Below are 26989 nucleotides of genomic sequence, written 5' to 3' on the forward strand. Positions count from 1 at the left end.
TTCCCAGTTCCCACTCCCTTTTTTTATAATTTTGTGTATTTTTTTCTTTCTTTTTGATATTTAGTTGGTTAAAAAAAGAAAGAACACAAGACAATAGGTAACTTTTCAGGCTCAGTGCATGCTACGTATGTGAAAATAAAATCAAGTCCGGCTCTACTGTTGGATATGTGAGGCAGTTGCCCAAGGATCAGCAGTAGTATTAAGTAGTTGGAGGCAAGAGTTATGGTTCTCTGTTGTCCGTCTTGCAGCCCTAACCTCATTTGTCATCGATGTTGACTTCTGTCTGTGGAACTGTGTGTGGTGCCCTGTCTCCTTCTTCACAAGAACAAAATATCTGAGGTTATCCAAATATGTATAAGACATCTACCTAGGTTTCCCCTACTTCTATTTGACCTATTTCTTCTGCTTTTCTTTTTGTAGTTGTTGTTCCATAGATGAACAAATCCTAATCAGCTGTTGCTCTACATGTTGCTACCGTTGCCTTTGTGATGATAGTGCTAGCAGTGGTTGCATCCCTCTTAGTCCTCCATTTTCTCCCAAGTGAGGGCAGCAATGGTGGTAAGTCCCTGGTCATCTTATATCAATATTGCAATATCAGGGGGATAGTGATGCTCATGAAGTTATTCTCAATTGCACTTGAGGGATTTCTTACAAGGATGGGATTGAAATGATTTTGGTCCATTCATTTTCCCTCACAGGACTTTTCTCAGGGTGTTCATATCCCCATATGCTCATTAAAAAAAGGGTGGGATTACAATGAAGAAAAATACTGGGACAGGAGATTTGGAAGAAAGGGTGGTCCTGGGGGAAAAGTAGAAGAGGATTAAATGGCTGGCACTAATTCTCAAATTGCAGTTCTTTCCTGGCTACTTCTGGTGATGATGGTCACATTGCCAACTGCCATATAAAGGAGACCAATGGAAGAGAATGTCAGTTCTTGATGCTCTCTGAGCTTGGTTGTTTGCTTGCAGGCGTTTCATTACCCGACTAGGGCACTGAGGCATTGAACACTGATGATGTCACCTAGTCATGTAATGAAATGTCTGCAACAAACAGCCAAGCTCGGAGTGCACCAAGGACTCCACAGAAAAAGGAGATATTTAAATGCTGTGGTTGAACATGGAGGGCAGGTTCAGGGTCTTGTAGTCTGTCAATAGGTATGGATACTACAAGGCAAGGGACATGTAATGGGGGAAAAGAGGAGAAAAAGAAGGAGAAACTAAGCTAGATTAAAAAAAGAAGCAAGGCATGGTAGGGTGCCCTGAAACACTGTGCCTGAGGGGCTCAAAACTAATGATATCATGGATTTCACAGCTTTTTCTTCTAAACATGGCACTACTTGTACTTCTCCCTTGACTCCTTGGAGTTCTCCCAAAGGAGAGCAAGAACTGAGACAGTGTCTCGGACAGTTCCTTCCTTGCTGACCTCTCTAGGATCTATTAACTATGGTGAGAGCCAGAAGTCATTATAGTCTTCCATTCCATCACTGATTCTGCTTCTTGTTGAACTTTGTCTCAGAAACAGGAAATAAAATTTGCAGAAAACAACGGTACCCTCTTTTTGGGTACTGTAATGGAAGGCATGTGCAAGGAGGATATTGGAATGGAGGATCAAGGTTATCAGGAGGGAGGGGGAGCATCCCTGAGCAAGCGCTTCCTCAGTCTGCAGCAGGACCGTGAGAAGGTGAAGAGGCTGAGACTGGCCCCACCCTAGAGTCTTATGGGGTATAGCCACCAGTTGCTTTAGCATGCATTTAGTCTGGCAAGATTCTGTCTGTTACATGCAAGCTAATAAAGGAACTATATTGGACTGGACTGCCTCGGGAGGGGCCAGTCTCAGCTTCTTCACCTTCTCATGGTCCTGCTGTGAACTAAAGAAGCGCTTGCTCAGGAATGCTCCCCCTCCCTCCTGATAACCTTGATCCTCCATTCCAGTATCCTCCTCGCACATGTCTTCCATTACAGGTACCAAACCTTGCATGCCTTTACAATCTAAATATTGCCCCTCACAAGGTGGGTCACCACCACTTAAATCTTCCATCATGAGTGAACACACTTCTCATCCTGAAGGTGCTGTGCTCTCAAGGCAGTTTCATTTCATTAGACTCATTTTGGACTCCTCAAACAGCATTCTTTCAACCATGTAAAGCTAGGTTTAAGAACTTAGATATGGTTTTCAGTTCCAGATTCTGCACTACCCTGCTTCTGTGTTGGAAGGAGTGCCCAATTCTTCTATATATGTTTTTCAGGTGTTAATCCTGCATATTCTAAAGAGGGTTACTTAATCGGTGTTGGTCGGGCAGATTGTACTGGTCCTGTAGCTGAAGTACCTTTCGTGAGTATTTGCCTGGACTCGACAGCTCACAGCCTACTTACACCAACCATTTAATGTCCTACCCAAACTCCTGCCTATCCTGTTCAGAGTCCCACCCTTGACCCCTTTCTATCAAGCTCTCATCCAAGCATGGAGCCATGGGCCTCATGCCTTCTGCTCTCTTACAATGGGAGAGGAGGCTTCTCCTTCAGTCCCTGTCTACCCCATGAAACCCTTTCCCCTCCAGTCCTATAATATTCCCACTCTGGTCCTCTGAACTGCCTTCTTTCCAATCCTCTATATCACAGCAAGTTAAAGCTCCCAGCCAGGACCACTTCCTTCTCCTCTGGCTTCTACCTTTTCCTATTCTTCTTCTTCCATTGTTAGCCCTTCAAGCTAGCACAAACATGAAGAATGACAATGAACACTAGCTCCCCTCTTCTGCCGGTAACTCTGCCAAGGTCATTCCCACATACTATTATGTTCATTCCAACTTTCTTCTACAACAACTGTAGATTCCTTCTCAAGATTCTCTTAGGAAAAATATACCGATATGTCAGTAATAATGAAATGCACCACTCTGCCTATTTTGGGGCCCCTACTCTGAAGGAGTGTTACCATCAGGGATCACAAAGTCTTCTGCGTTGCTTCCCCAGTTTTTGGAACAGCATTTCTCCCAAGCTTAAACTGGCAACAACCCTGTGGGGGGTTTAGAAAGCTTGGCTGTTCCAAAAGGCCTTTGGGGGTTTGGAGATGAGTAGATGGCATCATGGGAGAGAGTAAGTATAGTTCCCATATTTATGGAACAATATGTGTACGGAATGTAAGTAATTCTATTCCTATATTTTAATTTTTTTAACTTAGCAAATTAGAGTCAGTCACTGCTGAAGCAGTTTCTAATGTTAAGTAAATGAATAAATAATAAAATCTTGTGTTCCACTGTAGATAAACTATGCCAGTCCAGATCAGACTGGTACAGGCATAATCTCACGACAATATTGCAGAAGTTTCATCCTTGCTGAGCGAAAGAATAACACCAAACGAGTAGTCTTTGCTGTTGCTGAGATAGGAATGATGTCTCAAAGAGTGAGGCTAGAGGTAAGTAGGGAATGACCTGACTGGATATTTTATTTCCTTTTTGCTTTGTATGAGCTGAAGTATACCAACATGCCTTAACCACAGTGATGCTGTGATACTTACTTAAAGATTTAGGACATTGTGTGGCTAACGGTTATATACTTTCAGATGATGTAAGTATCCTTGGGATTTGAGGAATGGAGCTGGATTTCACCAATAGGCACTGTATATAAAATGATTTTTCATCGACCATATAATGTCCAAAATCAAGAAAGAAAATAGAAAGTGGGAAAAGAGCAACAGTAACCCTTAGGAAAAAACCCAAACAGATATACTTGAATGCCACACTAGTAGAAACTTAGGAATTAAAAGATAGATCCTTAATTTTAGTTAACTTCTACATGTAGACCATCAGATATCAATTCATAGAGGGAGCTGGCTTCCGTTTTCTGGCCATGCTTTCTGTGTTATGGATTATTTCATGTATTTAATTCATCACTGCAGATAATCCTCAGGTCAAATCCTGCTCCCAAAACCCAGCATTGTAATTAAGACAGCCTTTCTTCAGCTGGCTTAGAAGGGGTGGACCATAATCCCAACATCCCCAGGCATGGTTTAGAATTTTCCCTACAGAAACCTTGATAAATGCACACAGGTGCATGTCTTTAAAGTGCCTTAGCACACTTTCTCTGGGTATGTGTGTACACTCACACATTTCTAATTCTCATCACTGAATGCCTTCAGAAATACCTTTCTCCTTGTTCTATAGGAAAGATTTTATACAAAAGTAAAATCTAACAACGTAAGAGAATATATTTCTTGCAAACTTTTTTTAAGGTAATGAAACAGTTAAAAGATAAATATGGAGATCTCTACAAACACGACAATGTTATATTGAGTGGAACTCATACTCATTCTACACCTGGAGGGTATTTCCAAGGAACCCTCCTTCTGATAGCAAGTAGAGGACTTATAAAGCCATCACTAACTGCCATTATCAATGGGATCCTAAAGGTAAGACCACATCCAATCTAGCATTTTAACTGCATGTACATATAGTCCTTGACTTATGAACACAATTGGGACCAGAACATCTGTTGTTAAGCGGTGCCGTCATTAAGTGAGTCATGCCTGATTTTATGAACGTTTTTGCTGCAGTTGTTAAGTGAATCACGCAGTTGTTAAGCAAATCCAGATTCCCTCATTGACTTTGCTTGTCGGAAGTTCCCTGGGAAGGTCACAGATGGTGATTATGTGACTCCAGGACACTGCAACCATTGTAAATACATGCCAATTGCCAAATGTTGAAATTTTGATCACGTGACCCTGGGGACACTGCGACAGTTTAAGTGTGAGGACCAGTTTTCTGTGACTTTTTTCAGTGCTGTCATATTCGACATTCATTAAACGAATGGCCGTAAGTGAAGGACCACCTGTAATGGTACCTTTTGAGGCTAAAAGAGATTCTCATTCTCCTGTAGACGTTGCTCCAAGAGAACAGCATCTTCCTCCACAGCCTTGAGACACTGAGAAAGTATCCATTGTAGCAACCTGGAAGATAAATTGGATTCTAATGGGAAAACAATCCAGTTACTAAGATTTCTACAACCTTATCTTATCCAGGAACTCTAGAAGGATCTTGCTTTCTGTGGAAGGAGGGCAGCTAAAACCTTGACCCTGCCCTATCAAGGGCAGGATGCGGTAGGGGGATCCAGAAGGTAGCAACATAGACAAGGTTAAAAATGAAGAGTTAGATGTGCTGTTCCTTTACTGTCTATATAGAGTTCAGGGATTAACCTCTAACTGTCCTTGGGTAATCTCCAAGAAAGCTAAGGAGGATTGCATCTGGTTAGTAGTGGGATGGGAGATCACTGGGAAATTCCAGAAAGGGTGAAAAAACCTCAAAAGGAGAAGGCAATGGTCAACAACATTTGTAGTGTTGTGAGGAAAGCTACATGGAAGTTCCCCTGTTGTCACCAGGAGCTGAGCTCAACTTGAAGGAGTCTTTACCTTTTTCAACAGATGCATTTGTTTCTTTTGATTCATTTAGCACAATTACTACATAGATAAATAAGGTTCCCAATGTGTTCAATTCAGTGAGAGTTTCCCCCCCCCATTAAACACATATAAGATTGTGATGTTAATATTCCATTGCAGGCTGACACCTGATTGTTCTACCTGGTTCTCATCTGAGAGATGTCTAGTGGCATAAATAGGATTTGTTTAGATTTACCTCTGTGGTTGGATGCAGCCTGTCTGTATCATTACTTTGAACTATGATTTTCTTCCTTTCTTGTATTATCAAATGTTCAGTTCATGCTTCCCATTCTATGTTGCAAAACAGGAGTGCCCAGGCAACCATCCTTTGGCTTGGGAGGGCTGCTGGCACGTGTGGCTTCATCCGAGGGTGGGGTTCTCCCCTGCATTTTCACAGCCTCTTCTCTTTGCCCATGAGAAAATCTGCCATAAGAAGATCTGTGAGATTTTCAGGGGCCACAGACTCTTTGTTGTGATGCTTTTTTGTTATGTAACTAGTCTTGTGCTAACCTTTCATTAGCAAAAGAGCCGGACGCAAATCAAAGTGTCTCAATCCCCATCTTTTTATCCCTATTTTCTAATTTTCAGAGTATTGAGATGGCCCATGAAAATATGGTGAAAGGACACATTTTTATCAATACAGGTTTGGCAGAGAACTGCCAGATCAACAGAAGCCCGTTTTCTTACCTTCAGAATCCAGACTCTGAAAGACGAAGGTAAAGGGGGGAAAGTCTGGAGCCATTTTCATTAATTGTAATGGAAGCATTGTGGGTCTTATAATTCAGCTAAGATACAGTATTTACATCCTCACAACCATGGTTTAAGAGTCCCTTGCTCTAAGCCAGTGTTTCTCAACTTTAGCAAATGTGTGCTGTATGGACTTCAGCTCCCAGAATTCCCTCCAGCATATTGAAATCCGCACAGCTTAAACTTGCCAAGGTTGAGAAACATTGCTCTAAGCAATTATTTCTAGGTTTGGTCAAAAAAAAAAAAAAGGAATCCTATAAGTATTTTATAGGATCCATACCTGGAATACTATGACTTATTGTTTTGTTAATTTTTCACCTTATTCATGTTTTGTGTCCTACACTTGCTTTGGACCAACTCCTAATAGTTGCATCTCTTATGACCAATAACATAGGGCTGTGAGACTCATAGTCCAAAGCATCTCAAGGTACAAGTTGTTAGGCAGTCAGGCTGTTGGAAGGGCACTAGCTAGGTGGCCTTTATTTTCAGCACAGAAATTGTAGACACCATTTGATCAGTCAGAGCTGAAAATAGGGAAACATTTAAGGAGAGATGGCACATCAACGCATTGTCTTCTCAGGAAAATCCAGAACTGGATTTAGATCTCCCCCTATTAGAGATATAATGAACATATCTGATTTTTATTTAAGGGGAGGCTTGCTAAAGTTGTATATAAACATAGCTCCAAGACAGAGAGAGAGAGAGAGAGAGAGAGAGAGAGAGAGAGAGAGAGAGAGAGAGAGAGAAAACAATGACTAGTTTATGAGACATGATGGGCATTTTGCAAATCTGATGAGCCCTATCTGTATAAACAATAAGCAATACAGGTAGTCTTCGTTTAACGTCCACTCATTCAGTGGCTCTTCAAAGTTAATGATGGCAATGAAGGAGGGAGACTTATAACAGGTCCTTGTAGTGCAGCTGTTGCAGTGCCCCACAGTCATGTGATCACAATTCAGGCACTCGGCAACTGGCTTGAAATTACAATGTTGCGGCATTCTATCACATGATTGCCATTTGAAACTTTCCCTGCTGGCTTCCAACAAGCAAAATCAACGGGGAAGCCGACAGCAGTTTGCAAATGGTGATCACATGACCACGGGACACCGCAACCACACTGATTTGCCTACAGATGGCAACTGGGACTGCTGGAACTGCCATTGCAAGTCAGTGTGGTCACGTGATGTTCCTTACAACTGGATTGCTTAGCTACGGAGTTCCCCATCCCAATTACTGTCAGTAAGTGAGGTCTACCTGTACTAACCAACTCTATTTTTAGTTAATAGAATGCATCCATTCCTTATATAAAAGTGAACAACAGCAAGATATTAAAACTTTGGCCAGAAGAGCAATGATAATAAATAACCCACCTTATCTGTGAGAACCAGTTGTTCAGCCCTTTGGGACAAGGAACAATGTGCATACACAGAGACTGATATCCTACTGCTAACCAATCTTCAGATGTTAATCTTGTAGAAAAAGAAAACTAAAAACAACTGGGGGAAAATAATTTTTCCCCCATTTGAAAGTTTCATATTTCCTGACTCAGTTTCACATGACTGAATTTTCACACAAATAACAAGGAAGTTCACTCTCATCAGTAATTAATATAGTATTAATGTTATACAGTATATTGAATGTTCCCAGAAGAGCCACTTTAAATGGACATACAACGTGCATGACTGCACACAAGCAGTCAGCTCTGCATTCCTGCATATCACAATTAAAACTTTGGGACTTCCCTATGTATTAACTGCCTGTTATTAGCCTTATCCTCCCTATGCATGGCCAGTGTCAGGATGCAAATATCGAAGGCCTGAAGTTGCGTCATGATTTCCTGATGCCTGTTGCGTCTTTTGCCAACATTGCAGTTTGTGTCAGAGAGCTCTGCCTCTGCTCTATCAATGGAAACAGAAAGGCCATTTGGCAGTCCTTGGGCAACCAACACTAGTTCTAGAGTGGGAGGAGGCAAGTGTTTGAGGGCTGGTGGGCACTTTTGGAATTGGGTTGCTGTTCTTAAAATATGACACAGCTTGTGACCCTCTCCAGAATTATTCAAGTGGTGTTTCACTGAGGTTTCGTGCCGTGAGCAAGCTGAGCTTTCTCTTCTGCCTGCTCAGTTAGGGCTGAGAGAACCTCACAGGTGCAGCAGAAACACCATTTCTAGTCTTTGGGGCTTGTAGACAGAATGAAAACAAAAAATCGTGACAGACAGTACACACGGAGGCATCGGAAAGCCGCCCTGTTCTGGCTTCCCTTCTGGTTGCCTTTAACAAGAACGACACAATGAAGTTGGCTTCGGGTTTTGGTAGGGTTTTAGCACCAGTTTCTCCATAGATCCTTTTCCTCCTTTCATGGTTAGTTTTCCCCAATCGCTTTCCAAAATGCATTCATGCCCAGAAGGAGAGGACAAGATATTTAGAAGGCACTGTCTCTTTTCTCCTTCCACTCCCTTTCGGGCTCTTTCTGGGCCATTCATTTATTTATTCTTTTTAAACCACTTGAAACTTATGCCATTCAGCAGTTTACAGAAAACAAAACATCCATGGTATAATAGTGGTATAATAGATATAAATATCGCTGTAAAGCATTATTAGTTGAAAAACCAGAGCAATATAAAAATGGGATTTGCCACATATCCGACAAGGCCTTTTTACAGCAGAACAATATTCTTGTATAACCTCCATGACATTAGAAGTATATATATGGATGGATGTACAAGAGACCTTTCCAAGGAACTGTGTCCTATGTAGTCTATCTGTTAAATGTTTGCTTCTGACTCCACAATTAAATAGTACAGTTGCTGTGAAAGTTTCTCTTTTCTCCCTCCCTTCCCCACCCCCACCCCCGGTTGTCCAGGTATTCATCAAACACAGACAAAGAAATGTTGGTGCTGAAAATGGTTGCAGATAATGGCCAAGAGATTGGAATGTTTAGGTGAGAACTCCTTTGAAAACAGGAAGGGAGCCCTCCCAGGCAGGCTGTATCCATTGTATTCCCAGCAGGGCAATTACATGATTTCTTTAGTTATAGCCGACATATATAGGAGCTCAAGAAGACTGGTATATTGAGGTAGGTTGGGATGAGGGAGAGAGTGACTGGCCCAAAGTCAACCTGTGAGCTTGAATGGTCAAAGGTAGCCTTGAACCTTGGTCTTCCTGCTTCAAGTCCAACACTTTTCTACTACTTATTTGGTCTGATGTGTTGGTGAAGATGAAGTTAGTGGTGGGTAAACTGGTGGGTGAAGGAAAGAAAGTATGGCAGAGTTGAGAGATGCTGATTTGTGGAGTGAAGAACAAAGGAAGGAAAATAAGACCATACCCAAGGGATTTCCAGATTGGCATCCTCCACCGGTATTGAAACTGCAACTCCAGTTTTATTTGGTTCTTTAAATGATAACTAAGCTGAATCTGATGCTGTAAATGTATTTAACATCATGATTCTAAGATGAATGTGCTGACATTAATGGCTGGAGAAATCATTACATTGTCTTGAGAAGTTTGTGCATTTCCATTATATCTGGTGTGCAGCCATTCTTGGATCATTAGATCTTGCTCATGGCCACTCATATCCTGGTCACCTCCCAGTTGGATTACTATAAAGCACTATAAATGAGGCTGCCTTTGAAGAACATCTGGAAGCTACAGCTGGTGCAAAATGTTGGCGCAGGCAGTGATGGATGTGCCCAAATATATTTGGGTGATCTGTCTGCAGGAGCTCCATTGTTTGCAAGTGGTCTTCTGGGTGAGATCCAGGATGTTAGTGGTGACCTTTAAAGTCCTATATGGCTCTTATCCAGGGTACCTCAGAAACCATATCCTCTGGCATTCATCTATCCATCCAACCAGATCTCAACGATCAATGATCTCCAGGCCCCAACCGTGCAGGATTGTTATCTGAGAGGGCCTCCGAAGCAGGCTTTTTCCATCAGTGCCCATTCTCTGGAACTCCCTCCCAATGAAATTTCTGCCACTTCATCCCTCCTGTCCTTCAGGAAACATATAAAAATGTTCTCTTCTGGCCTGCACAGGAGAAGGAGGCTTTGCAATATGCAGGTGGGGTCTGAAGGATGCATGGCTGATTTATATGACATAGATAGATAGATAGATAGATAGATAGATAGATAGATAGATAGATAGATAGAGTTTGGGGGTGGAGTGTTAAATCATAAATGGTTAGCTGCATAGAATCTCTGGGAATGGGTGGCATACTAGTAACTAACTAATTAACTAACTAACTAACTAAATGCTTTTCCAACAGGTTTCCCTCTTTTAATTTAAATTAATATAATTTTAATTACTTACTAGCTGGTTTGCCATTCACCCCGTCAGTATGAACAAGACCAACCGTTTAGTAAGTAGTGACAACATTGGCTATGCAGCTTATCTCTTTGAACAAGAGAAAAATGAAGGATACCTTCCAGGAAAGGTAAGACAACTCATGGGCATCATTGCATGCAACACAGTAAGCTGTGTCACCCTTCTCCTGAATGCAGCTAGTCCAATGTGGTTGGCAGTGACGGACAGCTGCCCAGAGTTTCAGACAGCAAATCTTCCATTGCTATGTGAAATGGTTGGGATTTGAACCTGGGACCTTTCCCAAGCAATGCATGGAATCGTAACCCCAAACTATCACTCCCAATTAAGATTTTAACAATATTTAAAATTTTGTTAGTACTTTAGCTTTTACCGGTATTATGAACTTCAGCGGTGCTACTCTCCAGAAGCATTGCAACTTCAATTCCTAGAATTCCATGTTCTACTGGCCAAGAAATATGGGGACTGTAGTCCCAATACAGTTGGGAGCCTAAGGTGAGGGGCCTAAATTGGAGAAGGCCGAGCAATGAAATGTGTTCCTTTCTGCAGTTGGCAGGAGAAATGTGGGACAGGAGCCCACTCTCCTGGGGTTCCAGAAAGCCATAAAACCTGGTTCTGTCCCCGGGCCAGAGGTTGATGTGTTTATGGGTGTGGTTTGATTTGTAACTTTGGTTGTTTTGGTCCAGGCTGCCTGTGGGGTTGTATGTTTTAACTGTTTTTATTGTTTTTGTGTCTTTGAAGCCGCCCAGAGTTTATTGGAGTGGGTAGCTATAAGAAGTTTAAATAAATAAATAATAATAACAAAGCAATGCATAGAAATGAAATGAAATAAATACAAGAAAGCAAACTTTCATTTCCACTTCTCATTCCTTTGAATGAGAAATCATCTTTAAATATGAAATATAAACATGTACTTTATTTAAATATAAAATACCCCCAACCCCACAAAACGCCAATGAACCTGCACGATTAATGCTGTGGTATCAATGGGAGTCACTGACGTGATTTTCTTCCTCTTCAGGGTCCGTATGTAGCAGCTTTTGCAGCCTCCAACCTGGGTGATGTGTCTCCAAATACAAAAGGCCCACATTGCATCAACACAGGAGAGCCATGTGAAAACATGGGCAGTTACTGCCCTGTAGGCGGGGTAAGTGTTAGACCTGGATCCAAGGTTTGAGTGTTTTGTGGTTGAAATCACATGGGGTTTTTAAGGACAACAAGTCAAAGCAGGATAGTTGGGAGTCTCTTTCGCACACTTTCTACTGTCCCAGGACTGAACAACGGTCTTGCCTCTCCCACTACCTTCTCAAGGCCAGAGTGACATTGAGCACAGCTAGGTTCTTTAGTTAAATCGAAATGTCAAAATAGGGAAGGATTACATTGTTATATGCCAGCAACAGATGCACGGAAAGGGCAGTATAAGAAAATCCCAGACGAAGATGGCTCTGTCCACTGACATGAATTTTATAGCAACCACATCCCATTTTCTTTTATGCCGTATTCTCTATCAGGCATCCGTACATCATCTCTATCAGGCATCTGTACATATATAATTCCAGGAGCAGTGGGTGTTCTATCTTTGGTGCCTTTTAGCAGATCAAAATGACTTAATTTCTCCAAATGTCTCTACATTCCGCTATATGGTCTGTAGAATACAGACACAACTGACTGTATGGATTAATATTAATGTTATATTGCTGTCAGTTTTAGTAATGTTATTAATTTTCTGATTTATATAGTTTTGGGCTTTGACCATAATACTTTACAGAACTAGTACTATAATGCTAGTTTTTATGTATAGGGTTTGCTTTATAGCTTGACTTTTCAATTGATTAACTAATTTTAATTAATTAATATGGCATTTATTTTTAATTGTTTGTGGGTTTTGTTTTAATTGTGAGCCACCCAGACTCACCCATTGGGGGAGAAGGGCAGCATTCAAATTTAATAAATAAATAAATAAATAAATGTTACTGTTAAACTAGACAGCATTCCATGTGCCGTCACAAACTCATCATTCATCAATCGTTCTCACAGAATGATTGTGATGATGGGCTAATCAACCTTACTTGGCCTTTCTCATCCCATTGTTCTGAGGAGGCTACGTGAGAATGAAACCTTTGCAAGCACATTCTAGCTCCCCATTCCTCTTTGATACCTGCCCTAGTTCTAGCTACAGAATGACATGGCTGACTAGACCATCCATGATCTGTAGGATCATCATTTCAGAGATATTTCTTTACCTAAACAGAGAAACAGAATGACTAACGGCAAAAAGCAGCGGGAGTGTGAGCGACGTGACTGCTACTGGCTTCCCCATTGACTTTTCTTGTGGGAAGCTGGCAGAGAGCGTCAGAAATTTTTCCCTCCCTCCCTCCCTCCCACATATAATATAGGCTTGTGCCATTTGGCTCCCGCTCACAAGCCTCAGGAGAGCCCCAGTGAAGCCTTCTCTTCCTCCTTCTCACCTGACCTGCAGAAAGGCCTGCCACTTTGCTGGGGAGAAGTGAAACAAAGGGAGCTGTGGACCATGAGGAAAACTGCACCCCTGCTCCCCTTTGTGGTGTGATCCCAAGGGCCCCCTCCCTCGAGGGAGGAAGAGTCTCACCCATTGATCACCGACACCTCCCAGCCAGCCGTACCTTGCCAGCAGGCTTCCGAGTTGCTCCCTTCTTCTTCCTCCAATGCCCACAGACGTTAAGAGATTTCAAATTTCTGCCTTGTTTCCAAAGCAGCCAATTGTCGCTCACCTGTCGGGCCTTGCCACCATCCAACTGGGCACAGGGGACAGATGGAGGCAGGAAAGAGGTTGGGGATACGCCCATAGCGATCACATGAGCTCAGCTGATCATGCCAGCGCAGCAGCACAGTAGTGCTGATGCAGCCACAAATTTCCCAAATTTCAATCCCGCAGGATTAATGGGCCCTGGATTTTGGGTGTGTTCTGTAAGTTAGCCCACTTGAGGAACCCTGGTTCAAAAATTGCTGCTGTATGACACACCGTTTCATCTAGGTGAAGGTTACAAACATGAGAGTTTTAGTAGTATATAGATAGGACCTTGGTGGTCAATTCCTTTCTTCTCCTCTTCAGTAGAGAAAGTGCTCTGTAGGACCCAATGGAGCATTCCTGAGAAAAAGCCTCTCCCTCATCTCCTTCAGTCAAGTCAAGTCTGCCATATCACAAGGCTGGTCATTTACATTTCACTATTTTTTTAAAAAATCAACCCAGAGATAGTAGAAATTTTCCTTCAGGCAGTGTCCACCAATTATGACTTCTATCAGATGAAGTTTTCTGGACTGCACTTATTTCATTTACCTGCTGCAAATCCATACCACCATGTTTCTCAAGAACTCACTGAATGCAGGAGTTGATCGACTGTTGCTGCATACAATACTTTGGCATGAATGGTGTTGTGCTGCTCGGTATGGCGTGTTTAATCAAAAACAAAAAAATTAAAAAACCACCCAAGTATTAGAGCTATATAAAATACGCTGCCTGACTAGCAGCAAGTGAAAGGGAAATTGAAATGGGTTTATAATCAGGACTCAGAATAGAGGGAATAAAGATAAAATGGAAGGAAGGGGATGCAGAGATGAAGGCTGGTCAAGCATATGAGACTTTTCCCTTCTACTCTGTTGTTCTGAAACTCAATTTAGGCCAAGATGTGCATTGCTACAGGTCCTGGAGAAGACATGTTTCAGAGCACACAAATAATTGGGAGACAAATCTACTTGAAAGCAAAGGTAGGTCTAGAAATGTAAAATTCTTGGAAAAGATGAATGCTAGAGTTTGTCACTTTTCTTGATAACATGCCACCTTTCATTTCCTTTTAATTAGAATATTTTTTCTGTTTTTTAAAAAAACTTTATTTAAGAACGGTACAGCATATACAGATATGTCAAATACAGTGGTACCTCGGGTCACAAACGCTTCTGTTCATGACCAATTCGGGTCACCTTCCGCAAAATTTTGCTTCCATTCGGGAACTCCGCATCAGGTGACGAACAGGATCCGCGGCCATTTTCCCTGCTGTGACACATGGTCGTGGCTTCCTGTAGGGAGGGGGACTCTCCCTCCAAGCAATAACCACCTCCCCACCCGCCTTCCTGTCCTCCACGCCTCAAGCAAGGTTAGCGTTCTCTCTCTTCACAGTGTACTGTACTGTACTTTGTGTCATATTTTTGTGGTTTAAAAAAAAAATACCTATGGTTCAGAACGGATTAACCATATTTACATTGAACCTTATGGGAAAATTTGATTCAGGTCACGACCAAAATCGATTGGCGACCAAATTCGTAGGAGTCAGAACGGATTAACCGTATTTACATTGAACCTTATGGGAAAATTTGATTCGGGTCACGACCAATTCAGGTCGCGACCAGATTCGCGGAACGAATTAAGTTCGTGACCCGAGGTACCACTGTATATATAATTAGAGATTTAATTGGAATAATTTTTAACGTAAAAATCAGTTGGTATAAGGTGCCTGACAGACACTGAGAAAGTTGTCTACAGGCATCTGCATGAGGTTTAGATCCTTTTCCTATGAGGGCTTGGACCTAAAATTAGCTCAAACAGACTGTACGATTCGGGAAAGATATAAGCTAGTCTTCTGTTACTTGATTGTTCTTTAAATATGTTGAACTACAACTCCCATCACCTCTAACTAACATGCCCATTGGGGATAGGGCATGATATGGCACATATCATAGCTTTTTTTCTAACAGTATCTTATCTGGTTAGAGTTCTCACTTCCTAGCTAGTAGGATACTGTGAGTGTATGAGCTACACTGAGGGAGGAGAAAAGACCTTCCCCTGTGATGATCACTCTTACCCCTCTGTCAGGGTAAGATCATGGCTGGGGCTCTTTGTGCTGTATTTCATGTCTCCCCAACCTGCTAGCCTTGCTGAGCCATTGTTGAACTGCAAATCATAGTAGCTTCCACCCGCATGTCTAATGATGAGGGTCACTGGGAGTTGCAGTTCAGGAGGGCCAGAACCTCCCTATCACATATTCACACACAGACCCACACTTGAAATACACACATACACACACACACACATACAGTACACGTGTATCAGCAGATTAGAGTGATGGTTGGTTCCCATCTGTATTTCAGGAAATATATATGAAGGCCTCCAAAGAGATTGATGGTCCCATCAGTTCAGCTCACCAATGGGTGGACATGAGTAACATCACTGTTCAGCTCAACTCTACTCATACGGTAGTATACCTCCATTGCCACATTCTAGGCAGACAATAACAATGTAGGAGCATTTATAATGCAGACCTTAACTGTTTGCAATGCTTTTCCAAAGGGTAAAACATGTAAAGCAGCCTTGGGATACAGCTTTGCTGCAGGTACCATAGATGGATCAGGAATGTTCAATTTCACCCAAGGCAAGTGGAAAGAAATATCTTCAGATTCTCTTTATTACTGTTACTCTTTCTATTACACAGCATTCCCCAAGCTACTACTCTGCTCTACTCTAGATGTGTTGGGACTGCAGTTTAAAAATAGATTTGTATCCTGCCTTGGCCCTGCAGTACACAGCAGCTGATTCTGACAAATTGGGGATCTTGTCTTCCAATCTTTGAATATTTTTTCTTATTCAAATTCCTGCATCTTGGCCACTTATCCTTGTAATGGTATGTGGGACAGACCTTGGGAGATGGGTGAAGAGATGCTATGTTGGGAATGGTCAGATAGAAGAGGGTATAGCCTGGAGTTGGACAGTGGGTGGAGCAAGAGGCTCAGAAGGGACGCTCCCTACCTTCTAGGGCTCAAAGGAGAGAGCGGGAGATTTGTACTTTCAGACTTGCAAAATTCTTGTACTGTAACTAACCATATAGTAAAGTAGAATTAGCTCATTTGTTTCCTGTCTGGTCTACCTGAGAAGGCTGACCATCCCTGGGACACTTCCTTTTGCACCCCAGCCCCTTTCCTAAACCCTGCTTCTCTTAGTCTGTCAGATTTTAGCTAAGCGATTCCTCAGCATCAATAAGACCTAATCATCCAGTAGCCTTTCCTAGCCTTAACTTCTTTCTTGTCAGGGGAAATAATAAGAGAGTTTCAATCAGGGTTTTCCCTTCCTTTACTTCCCCGCCAAGAAGAGACGTTGACTTCTGAATGAGTCAAAAGATAAGCAAAGGAGAGAGATCCATCCAGCTCTGCCCACCCAACTGTGTCTTTCCAGCTTTATTTGTACCAGCGTCAGAAACAGTTATGGTGTGGTAGGTGAGACACTGATTAGTGTGAAAGCAATCCATCTGATAACACAGGAACATTGTTTACAACTTCTGTTGTAAAATGTAGAAATACTATTAACAGTTGGATATCACTCCTATGGGCTGACTCTCCAGCCAAATGTGGCTCTCCAGGAGAAGCTCAGTTGTGTCTCCAACAACTATGAAGGTTGGGGCGATGCGTAGTAAGACAAGGCCTTTTCAGTAGCATCACCCAATTTACTTCCAGGTAGAACAAGGCTGGCTGCCTTCTTTCCCTGGTTTCAGCAGGCAGTAAAGCATTGCTCAACGGGGTGTCTTTCAAAACTTTATATCACCTCTGTGAAAAGGGCACAATGTAGGAATATCATCAACAAAACAAAACAAAACGAAATGAAATGAAATATATTAGCCCTGAATACAGCTAATATTAAAGATGGCTAGTTCTTATAAAATGGCATGGTAACCCATGTTTTGGCATATCAGCAAAGTTAATGAAGACAAATCATATTCCAGTTATTGGAAGTTATTCCCTTTTACAGTTTTTTCTTCACTGAATTTCAGTTAATTACTTAAGTATTTGATTAATTAATCATTAGGCCAAGCCCCACTGAGCTCGAGGACATCAAGACAGCAAAACCTCCGCAGATTACAATCAGGCATATTTAATGGTAATCTGTGCATAAATACAGAATCTTGGAAATTGTAAGAGGAATTTCCAGTCCTATTCATAAGGAGTTCATTAAGTCATTTTGAATGATCTGTAGCACTTCTTCCTGGATTTCTTGCCAGCTGGGCTAAGTTGCCTTTTATGAGATAAACCCCCAAATATCGTGTCCACTATCTCTTGGTTGTAGGTGTACTCCCTCTTTCATTCCTCTCCCAGGCTCCCACAACCTCTCTCACATCTGCACCTTATAAAATAATAGATGGCTGTAAGTAACAGGCATCCTTAACTTTACCGCTCAGTCCTCACCAGCAATCAGAACAAATGTTTTCCGGTTGTAAACATGTTTAGATGAGTCTCTTGCTTCTTTGTTTAAAGGCAATGGTGCTGAATCTAGAAATCTGTCAAATGCCCTTTGACAATGATAGATTCTATAAATTATACTGCCTTTAAAAAAAGTAAAAGGAACCAGAATGTGTGCCTTTAAGTTAGTCTTGTCTCCTGGCAACTCCTGCAGTTTTCTTGCCAACATTTTCAGAAATGGTTTGCCATCATCTTCTTCCTGGGGTTGAGAGAGAGGGCCTGGCCCAAACACCTCCTATGGCAGGGCCGCGACTCACAGTCTCCCAGCTTCCTGTCCCCCATCTTTGACTACTACACCAAACTGGTACTTCTTGAAAAAATGGCATTTGCTGTAACTACAGTGAGATCTTCTTAAACTTTTCATATTAGTTCAATAATATATTTTAAAATGGTGGGAAACATTCTATCGTCACGTACCTTTTTGTGACAGGCACTGTTGAAGGCCACCCATTCTGGGACGCGTTACGTGATGCATTGCATCGGCCGTCGGATGAATCGGTAGAATGCCAGAAACCTAAGCCTATTCTAATTCCTACAGGAGAGGTATGAGCCACCAGGTCCCACCGGGAGCAGGAAACTCATTGGTTAAACTGGTTATTGCATCAGAGTTCATTGCACTTAGCGGCCGCAAGAAGTTCAGCCCTTACTCAGATGTATTGTTTTGGAAAATATCATAGGAAGGTTAGAAAATTTTCTATAATTTAATAGGCTTCACTGTGATGATATGCCTCATGCCACAAAGGGAACAACTGTTGCCTTTTTTGAGGGGTGCATCGTGGGCTTTAGGGGACTCGGGGTGCAAAGGGAACTAGGGAACTTGGGGCAGGTTCTATGGCTCATTGAACAGGAATTGCTGTGCATGAATATACGTACAAGCAAGCAAGCAAAGAAATAGAAGAAAGAGGCGATGCCATTTCCTTTGATGCGTTTCATACCTTACAGTCTTTTATTATCTTCCTGTGCAGAATCCTCCTCTGAGAAGGTTGCAGAAGAGTGCAAAGCCAAGCATAAATTCTTTTGTCTCACAACACGCGGGTTTTGCATTTTACATTCTACTTAGTAACAGGTGCAAAATATTGGGAAGCGAAACATTATATTAAAGCCAAAAGCATGGTTGCTGAAAATAACGAGAAGACTGGCAAAATACTCCTACTTTCCTGTTCCTGTTCTCTCATTTTTTGGCCAAAGGCTGGCATCATCGGCATTGTTATTGACATCATTATCATCATCTGGGGAATGGAAGCCATGAAAAACAGAGTAGAAGCATCATGACATCATGGAAATAATGGGCAATTTTTTAGTTTATTTTTTGGGTTTTCAGGGATTTCGGGTTCCAGGTTTGTGGTGTTTTGGATGAGCTGAACCTATCAAAGGATTTGTGCATCGTATTTCTGATGTTTTCTACTGGAAAACAGAATGGCATCCATCGTAGGGCTTGGTTTGAGAGTTCCCTGGTCTCAGATTGCCCTCCCCAGTTCTGAGCTAGCATAAGTCTCTTGAATGACATCAGAGACAATGTGGTTTTATTGTTGATATGATTCGACATTTGTTTGTGGAGTCAAAACGCAGGACACAAATGCAAAATAATCAGGGCTTCACTGCAATGTTTATTAGGCAGTACGAATCGGTGGGAGACACTCCCCTGTAGGCAAAATGAATGTCCTGCTATTTCTACAAGAAGGGGAAGGGAAAAGAATGCATATGCATACATATTCATATAATGATGCAGGCATACCTAAATGAGCAATGCTTCTCAAGTTACTCTCCGTCCCTGTTCTTGTATGCTATCTATAAGGAAAGCCACAGTGTCAGAGAGGAAGAAACAAATTGGTTCAGGGTGCCAAATGCCAGGAAGAAGGCTTCCTCCCTTACGTTGCTAGGAGGAGGTTTGGGATAAGGGGTTTACAATCAGCCTAGTTCACACCAGCTTCAAGGATCCTGAGCATTCCTTTATGTTTCAATTGTATTAAGGCGATCCCATTCATCTGAGGCCTCTAAAAACTTGCCTCTTTCACCCAAAGATTCACCCAAAGATATATTTTCCTCATAGTTAATGTATATTGTTGATATTGTTGACATTATTTAATATAATGGCTGTCCTGAGATTCCCTTTTCTTTCTTGAATTACCTAAGCTTACCAAGCCTTACCCATGGAATCCAAAAATAATTGATGTTCAGATGGTTACCATTGGATCTGCAGCTATCGTGGCTCTTCCGGGAGAGTTTACGTATGAATTTATATACTGTATTTATAATATAATATCATTCACGTACATAGTTGGTATTTTATGGTTAACTGAAAAAAAAAGACAATACTCTACTTGTGTTCTATAAAATGAACAAGGGAAAATCAAAGTCAGTGATTGACATTTCAATATTCCTGACCTAATTTAAGTGGATTAAGATGCAGTCCACCACTTTCTTTGGTGAAAGTCCCACCCATTAAATTCAGTGGGTCTTGAGTAACATGTTCAACCCCTATTTAAAAAAATGTGACAAATTAATAATGACTCAACCATTTGGTTAGTTTCCATGGTTTTCTGTGGCATCAGAGCTGATAGGAAACTGTTTTTGTATTCTCTTGCTCAGAAGTATTAATCATTATCCTTCCAGTTTTCTTAAAATGAATTATCTAACAACCTCCTATGAGAATCTGTCAGCAACTCTGTAGAAGGATATGGAAACTGATACTACTTGTGTGTGTGTGTGTGTCTTCCAGGACAATGGCTGGACGAAGAGTCCGCGAAGCTGTGAAAAAAGTAAGTGGGCAGCTTTAGAATAAGAAAGGAAGGAGTGAGTGTTGGTAGAGAAATCTCCTTGCAATGTTTAAAGCCGGGACTCACTCAATTTGACAAAAGAGGCTTTTTCTTTGGAAGAGGTTGAGAAATTCTTACCAGTGGAGTGTGACATTCCTGCACATATTGGTGAGATGGCCAAGGAACATATATGAATGTCTTGTTCTTCATTACATAGTTAGCTCACTAACAAATTGCAGTCGCCATGATTTTTTTTCCGTAGGAGCATTACTGTCACTGCAAAGAAAAAAAAACTTGCTGGAGAATTTCTCCTTCCCATGGAAAAAAAAAGGAGAAATCCTCTATCCAGCTTCTCTAGCCATGTTTACTGAGGAATTTCAAAAGGCTGCTGTGTGCAATTTAATTTTTGTATTATGATAACAATTTGTTCTTAATTTGGTTTATGATCGTTCACCACCCAGAATCACTTGTTGAGATGCATGGCCGTACAAACTAGATTGAATGAATGAATAAATAACTTAATGTGTACTCAACTTCTAGAATGAATGGATGAGCTTAGATGAACTTTCTTTTTTCTGGTTTCTCTATTTCTCCTTGACTTCATAACTGGGTTTGGGGTCCCTGATTCTTTTCAATCCTACTCCCTTACATCTTGGGACCTTTGCTTGGTATCTACGCTGTTTTCATTTAAACAGAAAGCCAAATATTGATGTCTTCCAAGCTCTTTATTAAATACATGGCTGTTTTACTCTCTGGCAGCTTTCTTTGGGGAGCGGGGTACTTTGTAGACGTTAATTTAATAGCATTTTGTAATTATTTTAGGACGGGCTATTACATTTCAATGTGTTTCTGTTTGCAATTCTGGTCAGTGATTGTTATCAAAATATTCTATTCTAGTCTAATGATTTTAGGGCTGCATCTTTGACTTTGTCAGGGACAAAACCTCATTAAATACAGGAGACAGACACACCATAAAACAAGTCACCTCTAAGTTCTAAGTTCTTCTAAGAGCTTTATTGAAAGTTAGTTCAGCAAGAAAGTAAAATGCAGTCAACAACATGCAAGGTACTTACTTAGATACACATTGCAATGCGGACCGACAGGAGCAGGCCGTCACTGGGACAGCCTAACCCGTGTGGGTGAAGACCCCCAAATTGCAATCCTTTTTATCCTTTAAAACCACAAACCACAATCATGACTCTTGGATTGTCATAACGTCCCCAGAGCTAATTTCACCACACTTTCCCGTTCCCTTTGTCCCTGTCACGTCTGTTCCCATCAACAAGTCTGCTTATTTAACAGGTTGCTCTGGTTTTGAAAGTATTATTTCCCATCAGTGCCCCACAGGTCATTTCTAAGCTAGCCCTTGCTTTTATGATTAAATGTAATTAAGCAACATATATCTATATCAAAATAAATTTTAGGCTACTCGCATTTTTCCTCTCACAACTGCATATTTTGCTTTTTTTCTAAATTGCTAGTCATGGTAGAAATCTTGAAGACATGAATAAATGCTCTGTTTGTGCTCTGAATTCAGATTCATTTTTGGGGGGGTTTGTTTCTTTTTTTATTTTTGTTTTAAACACTGTTCTTCTGTTTCATAGGAATTTGAAATTCAAGGGAAAGCAGGAATGGATATTATTCTTTCAGGATTGTGCAACGTTTACACCCATTATATAGCTACTTATGAAGAATATCAGGTAATTAACTGGTAACATTCTTAATACAAAATATGTAGCATGTATGGGTTGTGGCTATGGTCTGTATAAAATTCAGTCTTCTGTTAGGATCTTGAAACTATCATGAATTCATAGATCTTCATGTCTCACTTTGCAGGTTCAACGGTATGAAGGAGCATCCACCATTTTTGGACCACACACGCTTTCTGCTTATATACATTTATTTCAAGGTCTGGCCAAAGCTATTGCTACGGTAAGAACAAATTGCAAACATGCATTGTTAAAAAACTGATATCTGTGACACTTTATATTTGTGGAAATAGAAGTGCAAAATGGAAACGAAAAATAGAAGTGAGGATTCAGAAGAGGATACAGAAATCCTGAACAGGATCTCTCAGCTCTGCATAGTAGAACTTCTTTATTATATAATCCCTCTCCCTTTTTCCTTTGCTCTATTTCTTGGTTAAGGTTAACACACCTTTCCTTCCAAACTGAATTACATTTGTTTCAGGGTACCACTCAGGATTTACCAAGTCTTCCAGAGCCACCCTGCTTAAATATAACACACCTGAATCTTTTGCCCCTTATTTTTGACGCAAAGCCACTTGGTCGGAAGTACGGTGATGTGCTACAAGATGTTCAGCTAACATACAAAGTGGTAGGTATACTTCTTTTTCACAGAATGGTGCAGCACTGAGGGCATTAGATTAGGATTAGGATTAAGAAACCTTAAGTGCCTTTGGAACAGACCTATCTCTCAACCTAGCCTCTTTTTTTATATGAAATTTATACCGCCTTTTCAGATGATAAAAGCAGTCATGGCATTTACAAGAATAAAATAAAGTGCAAAATATAAATATGACAATAAAATGAAAATAAGGATCACATCTTTTCTGCTGTGGCACCCACCCTAAGGAATATTCTGCCTGTAGAAATTAGGATGGCCCCGGTCCTGCTGGCCTTTCATAAGGCCTTAAAGACCAGGTTCTGGGCCTAGCTGCTGTGTTGGGCAACAGTGGGATTGCCAAATACTTTTCAAGAATATTCCACAAAGGATATGTTTCAATAGTAAATCAGCCTATAACCAAGGCATAAATAACTTGTTGCCGAGTCCAACCAGCTCAGGAAGGCACACCACCCATAGTTGTGCAACTGCTATGTGCAAATCTATCCTAGGGGATAGTCAAGATGTAGATTGCTCTTTTGGGGTGAGTTCATCCTCATCTAAAACAAGTCTCCTCTCAGTCCCTAAATTCACTTTTCCTTTTATCAGTAGCACCTCAACTTTGCCTCATTCTTTTCAGCCTATTCTCTCTCTTCCGACCCTTTATTGATATTAGGCACGGTTCAAGAGTACTGACTGCTTCCTTGGACTTAGAAGAGTATGGAGCATAGCACAGCATAGGGGCAAGCATTCTGATGGCCCTCCATTCCAAAACTGTGAAGGGTCCCTCTCCCCAGTGATTTCATGCAGTTCTTAAATAACATAGGAGACAGGACGTCATCGGTCAGCGTTCTAGGCATTGAACAGTAGTCTCCCTGCACCACCTTCTAAACATATCCCAACAAGAAGGATCCAACCCACTGCAAATCAGCATCTCCAACCACATCAGAGGGACCAGAAAGTTATTGTGACTGAGGGTATCAAATGCTGCTGAGATATTCAGGACAATTAGTAGGATTGAACTCCTTCTCCACTGAATATAATTTCCAGTGTAGGTCATTCAAAGACACAACCAAAGCAGTCTCAGTACCATGATCTAGATGAAAGCCCAACTGAAATGGCTCCAGAAAATCAGCTTCATCCAAATGCATCTGGAACTGTGAGGCCATAACTTCCTCAATCACCTAACCAAGACAGGAATATTTGAGAGTAATTGATAATTACAGAAGTAAGGAGGGTTCTCCAATAGAAGTCCTCCTCCTTTAATCGGGTAGGAACCTATCCCTCACTCAAGGATCATTTCTATGCTGCTGATCCCTAATGGTACGTCTCAAGCCCAGGCTGCATAGGTGAAGCTGTCAGTGTATTGACCTAGTGTCTGGAGGCTGCTCAGCCTGGTGGGGAAGAATACTCCATCGTGATGATGGAGTGGCTGTGGCTGTTTGGGCCTCCTAGGTTTGCGATGTTTTTACCTTTGGCCTTGGATAGGGCTGCACTTCTCCATTCAAGACTAATGCGTAATTTGGGGTTCCTCCTGGACTCACTCCTGCTGTTCCAGGAGTACTCCTTAACAGCCTCCAGCGAATAAGTCAATACATTGTACTCTTTCAATTTCATTGACAGTTAAGGAGGGGTGTTTTTCTTCCATGTTGAAGCTCTGAACACTGATGTACATATTTGCAGTGGTACTAGAAAGTTTCTAGCACTAAAGATGTTCCTACTCTTTAAAGAAATGCCTAGTAGAATATGTGCCTGCACACATGTACACACATCGCCTTACCCATTTGTATTTTACGAGTTGAACAGCCACAGCACAACACCCAGGGAAGCTGCTTATTTTGAACACAAGGTAATCTCTGAAGGTCAAGAGCCTTGTGCCATAACAGTATGGATTAGCTTCTGCCATGTATATGACTTAAGGCTCATTTTCTCAAAACTCATTCTGACTCTTTCACCTAGGGGGAGGCTGCTGACGTGCATTTTATAGGTGCAAATCCAAGGAATTCTGCAAAGTATATGGTAAGATAAGAACCAGGAAAGACTATTCAGAAGAATTGAGTCGGACTTTAGATTCCCTACATTTAACTATGTAATTCATGGATGTAATATCTATTATCTGTCTGTCTGTCTGTCTGTCTGTCTGTCTGTCTATCTGTCTCATTTATAATCATAACTGCAAAAAAGGAGAAGGAAGATGGGGAAGAGGAAACAAATGAACAGAAGATACATAACCATGAAAGAGGTTTAAACAATAAAGCATTAGGTGACCCAGAGAGATCCTCTGATCATATCTGACATATATCCGTAATTGATAGTCCCTGGGAAGCTTGTTTCATGTCTCTATCGCTGTATTATTCTTTCCAGACCACTTTTACTTTCCTGACAGTAGAGAAATATGACAACATTTCTAAAAGTTGGCAAGTGCTGCAGGACGATGCCTCATGGGATACCCGGTAAGGAATCCTCTCCAGACTTTATGTATTTCAGCAGATATTCACACTGGGCTACATTTTCCAAACACAGATGCACGCTATCGTCTGACGTTGCTTAGGTCTTTTTGAAAGATTGCAACAGTGCAGGGAGGTCAAAATCAGGACCAGGAACTGCACAGAAAGAGGTGTAAACCTTGCTTTTATTGCGTGGCATCTCTGAGATGTTCCTTCTCTGGTCAAATAATATTGCAGGTAGACAATTGTGGCAGGACTAGTGTTTGGGAAGAATGACTTAAAATTTTCTATGTGCACTTTGAACCAGTATAATCATAGGGTCTGCCAAAAGATATCTATTGATAGACTCTATCGATGTGCTCTAGTGTTAATTGCTAGAGGAGGGAAGAAACAAACTGTGCCCAGACAAACATTGCGTAGGTAAGACCTGATGTTGATTCTTTAAGCTGGAGGCTGTTCCAGTTCATCAGTGAGCTTTGAGGATGATACGGTGAGATGTTGAGTTATGTAAATATTATAATTCAGCCACTTAGGTCATTGACGTCTGACTTAATCTTTCATTTGCACATATTATGACATTAAAGGCCTTGGTCACAATGAAAGATCACTTGCCAGGTTTTCTTTTCTTTTTTCTTTTTACTCTTCCTGAAGGGATTGGCTTTGGAAAGCCAAGGCAGGTAGTGTTCCTCCCTTCCCCACAATGAACGAATTCCTACTGGTGGGCTATAATCCAGCATGTCCTTACCCATAATGCTAGATTATAATGTGGTTTCTTTGCTTTTGTTCTTGACTTTCATCACCACCGTATCACTGTGTTCTAGCAGTGAAGGTGTTCATGAGAACTGGACAGAACCACATCGAAGTCCACCTTCAGCTATAGAACTTTTATGAGAAATCCTCCTTTTCTGTCCCACAGAACTTGCTGAATCTTCTTTCATTCTACGGTCATCTGAATTTGAAAAGGGACGAATTTCTAGAACAATTTCTAGACAATGCCTGTTTCCTCTCCAGTATTCCACTATGGAAAGCGGGGCTGTTCTATAGCCCACTTTCATTCATGAAACTCCTTTTCCCATCAGGTTCATCTGGAGGAAAGGCATGTGGGGCCAAAGTACATCTATCATAGAATGGCGCATCCCAAAGACCACCGAACCAGGAAAGTACAGAATGCGGTATTTTGGACACAGCAAAGAATTCCTTAATTCAGTCCAGGCCTTTAATGGGACATCTTCAACATTTGAAGTTTCTAATTGACAATTTCCTATTGGAAAGCATCAAGTTGCCACTTTCAGCCTGAGGAAAGGATGATTCCATAGCCCCTCTCTTGTCCGTTAAGACTTTGCAAGTTGCTGTAGCAGAATGGAAATTTTACTACCAATGGGGGCTGCCTGCAGTTCCCAGTATGATCCAATTTTGGAAACTGATTTTGTTTGCATACTACTAAGAATTTGTTTCCAATCTTCCTTAGTTTTTCCCCAGAAACCTATCAGAAATGAAAAAGGCTCCCACATTTATGCCTTGTTCTTTCCAAAGTAGTCACGGCATCACCACCATGCTCCCTGATGCCCTCTAAGGCTTTCTTGAAATGTAAAACCTTGCAGAAACATTCTTCATTCCTCCTTTTGGGAGCTCCTGCAATTGAAGATTTGATGTGAATCCTTGTGCTACAATTAACACTTCTCTCAAGTCTCAGAAT

At 41.3% G+C, this 26989-nt stretch overlaps 1 protein-coding gene across 1 annotated transcript; it reads left to right on the forward strand.

Annotated features, from left to right (window-relative positions):
* Positions 1–488: 488 nt before the first annotated feature.
* Positions 489–26569, forward strand: LOC103049621 (putative neutral ceramidase C). The gene is made up of 20 exons (XM_088128962.1): positions 489–540; positions 2249–2334; positions 3259–3411; positions 4228–4404; positions 6016–6143; positions 9034–9111; positions 10482–10602; positions 11512–11637; positions 14148–14234; positions 15612–15716; positions 15811–15892; positions 18178–18290; positions 19881–19975; positions 20467–20506; positions 22108–22203; positions 22340–22435; positions 22694–22840; positions 24806–24865; positions 25211–25299; positions 26373–26569. The coding sequence occupies exons 1-20, from the start codon at positions 489–491 to the stop codon at positions 26545–26547; spliced, it is 2106 nt and encodes a 701-aa protein (XP_087985088.1). The 3' UTR covers positions 26548–26569.
* Positions 26570–26989: the final 420 nt, after the last annotated feature.

The sequence above is a fragment of the Python bivittatus genome, unplaced genomic scaffold (assembly GCF_059951505.1).
Source record: "Python bivittatus isolate LINGU-HERP-01145 unplaced genomic scaffold, Pbiv_v1 ctg000780_np1212, whole genome shotgun sequence".
Taxonomy (NCBI): domain Eukaryota; kingdom Metazoa; phylum Chordata; class Lepidosauria; order Squamata; family Pythonidae; genus Python; species Python bivittatus.

Excerpts from the sequence above, each read along its gene's own strand:
- LOC103049621 (XM_088128962.1), top strand. The coding sequence starts at position 489 with ATGATAGTGCTAGCAGTGGTTGCATCCCTCTTAGTCCTCCATTTTCTC. Across the intron at positions 541-2,248 it reads AGTCCTCCATTTTCTCCCAA|GTGTTAATCCTGCATATTCT; the intron begins GTGAGGGCAGCA and ends TATGTTTTTCAG. Across the intron at positions 6,144-9,033 it reads CCAGACTCTGAAAGACGAAG|GTATTCATCAAACACAGACA; the intron begins GTAAAGGGGGGA and ends CCGGTTGTCCAG.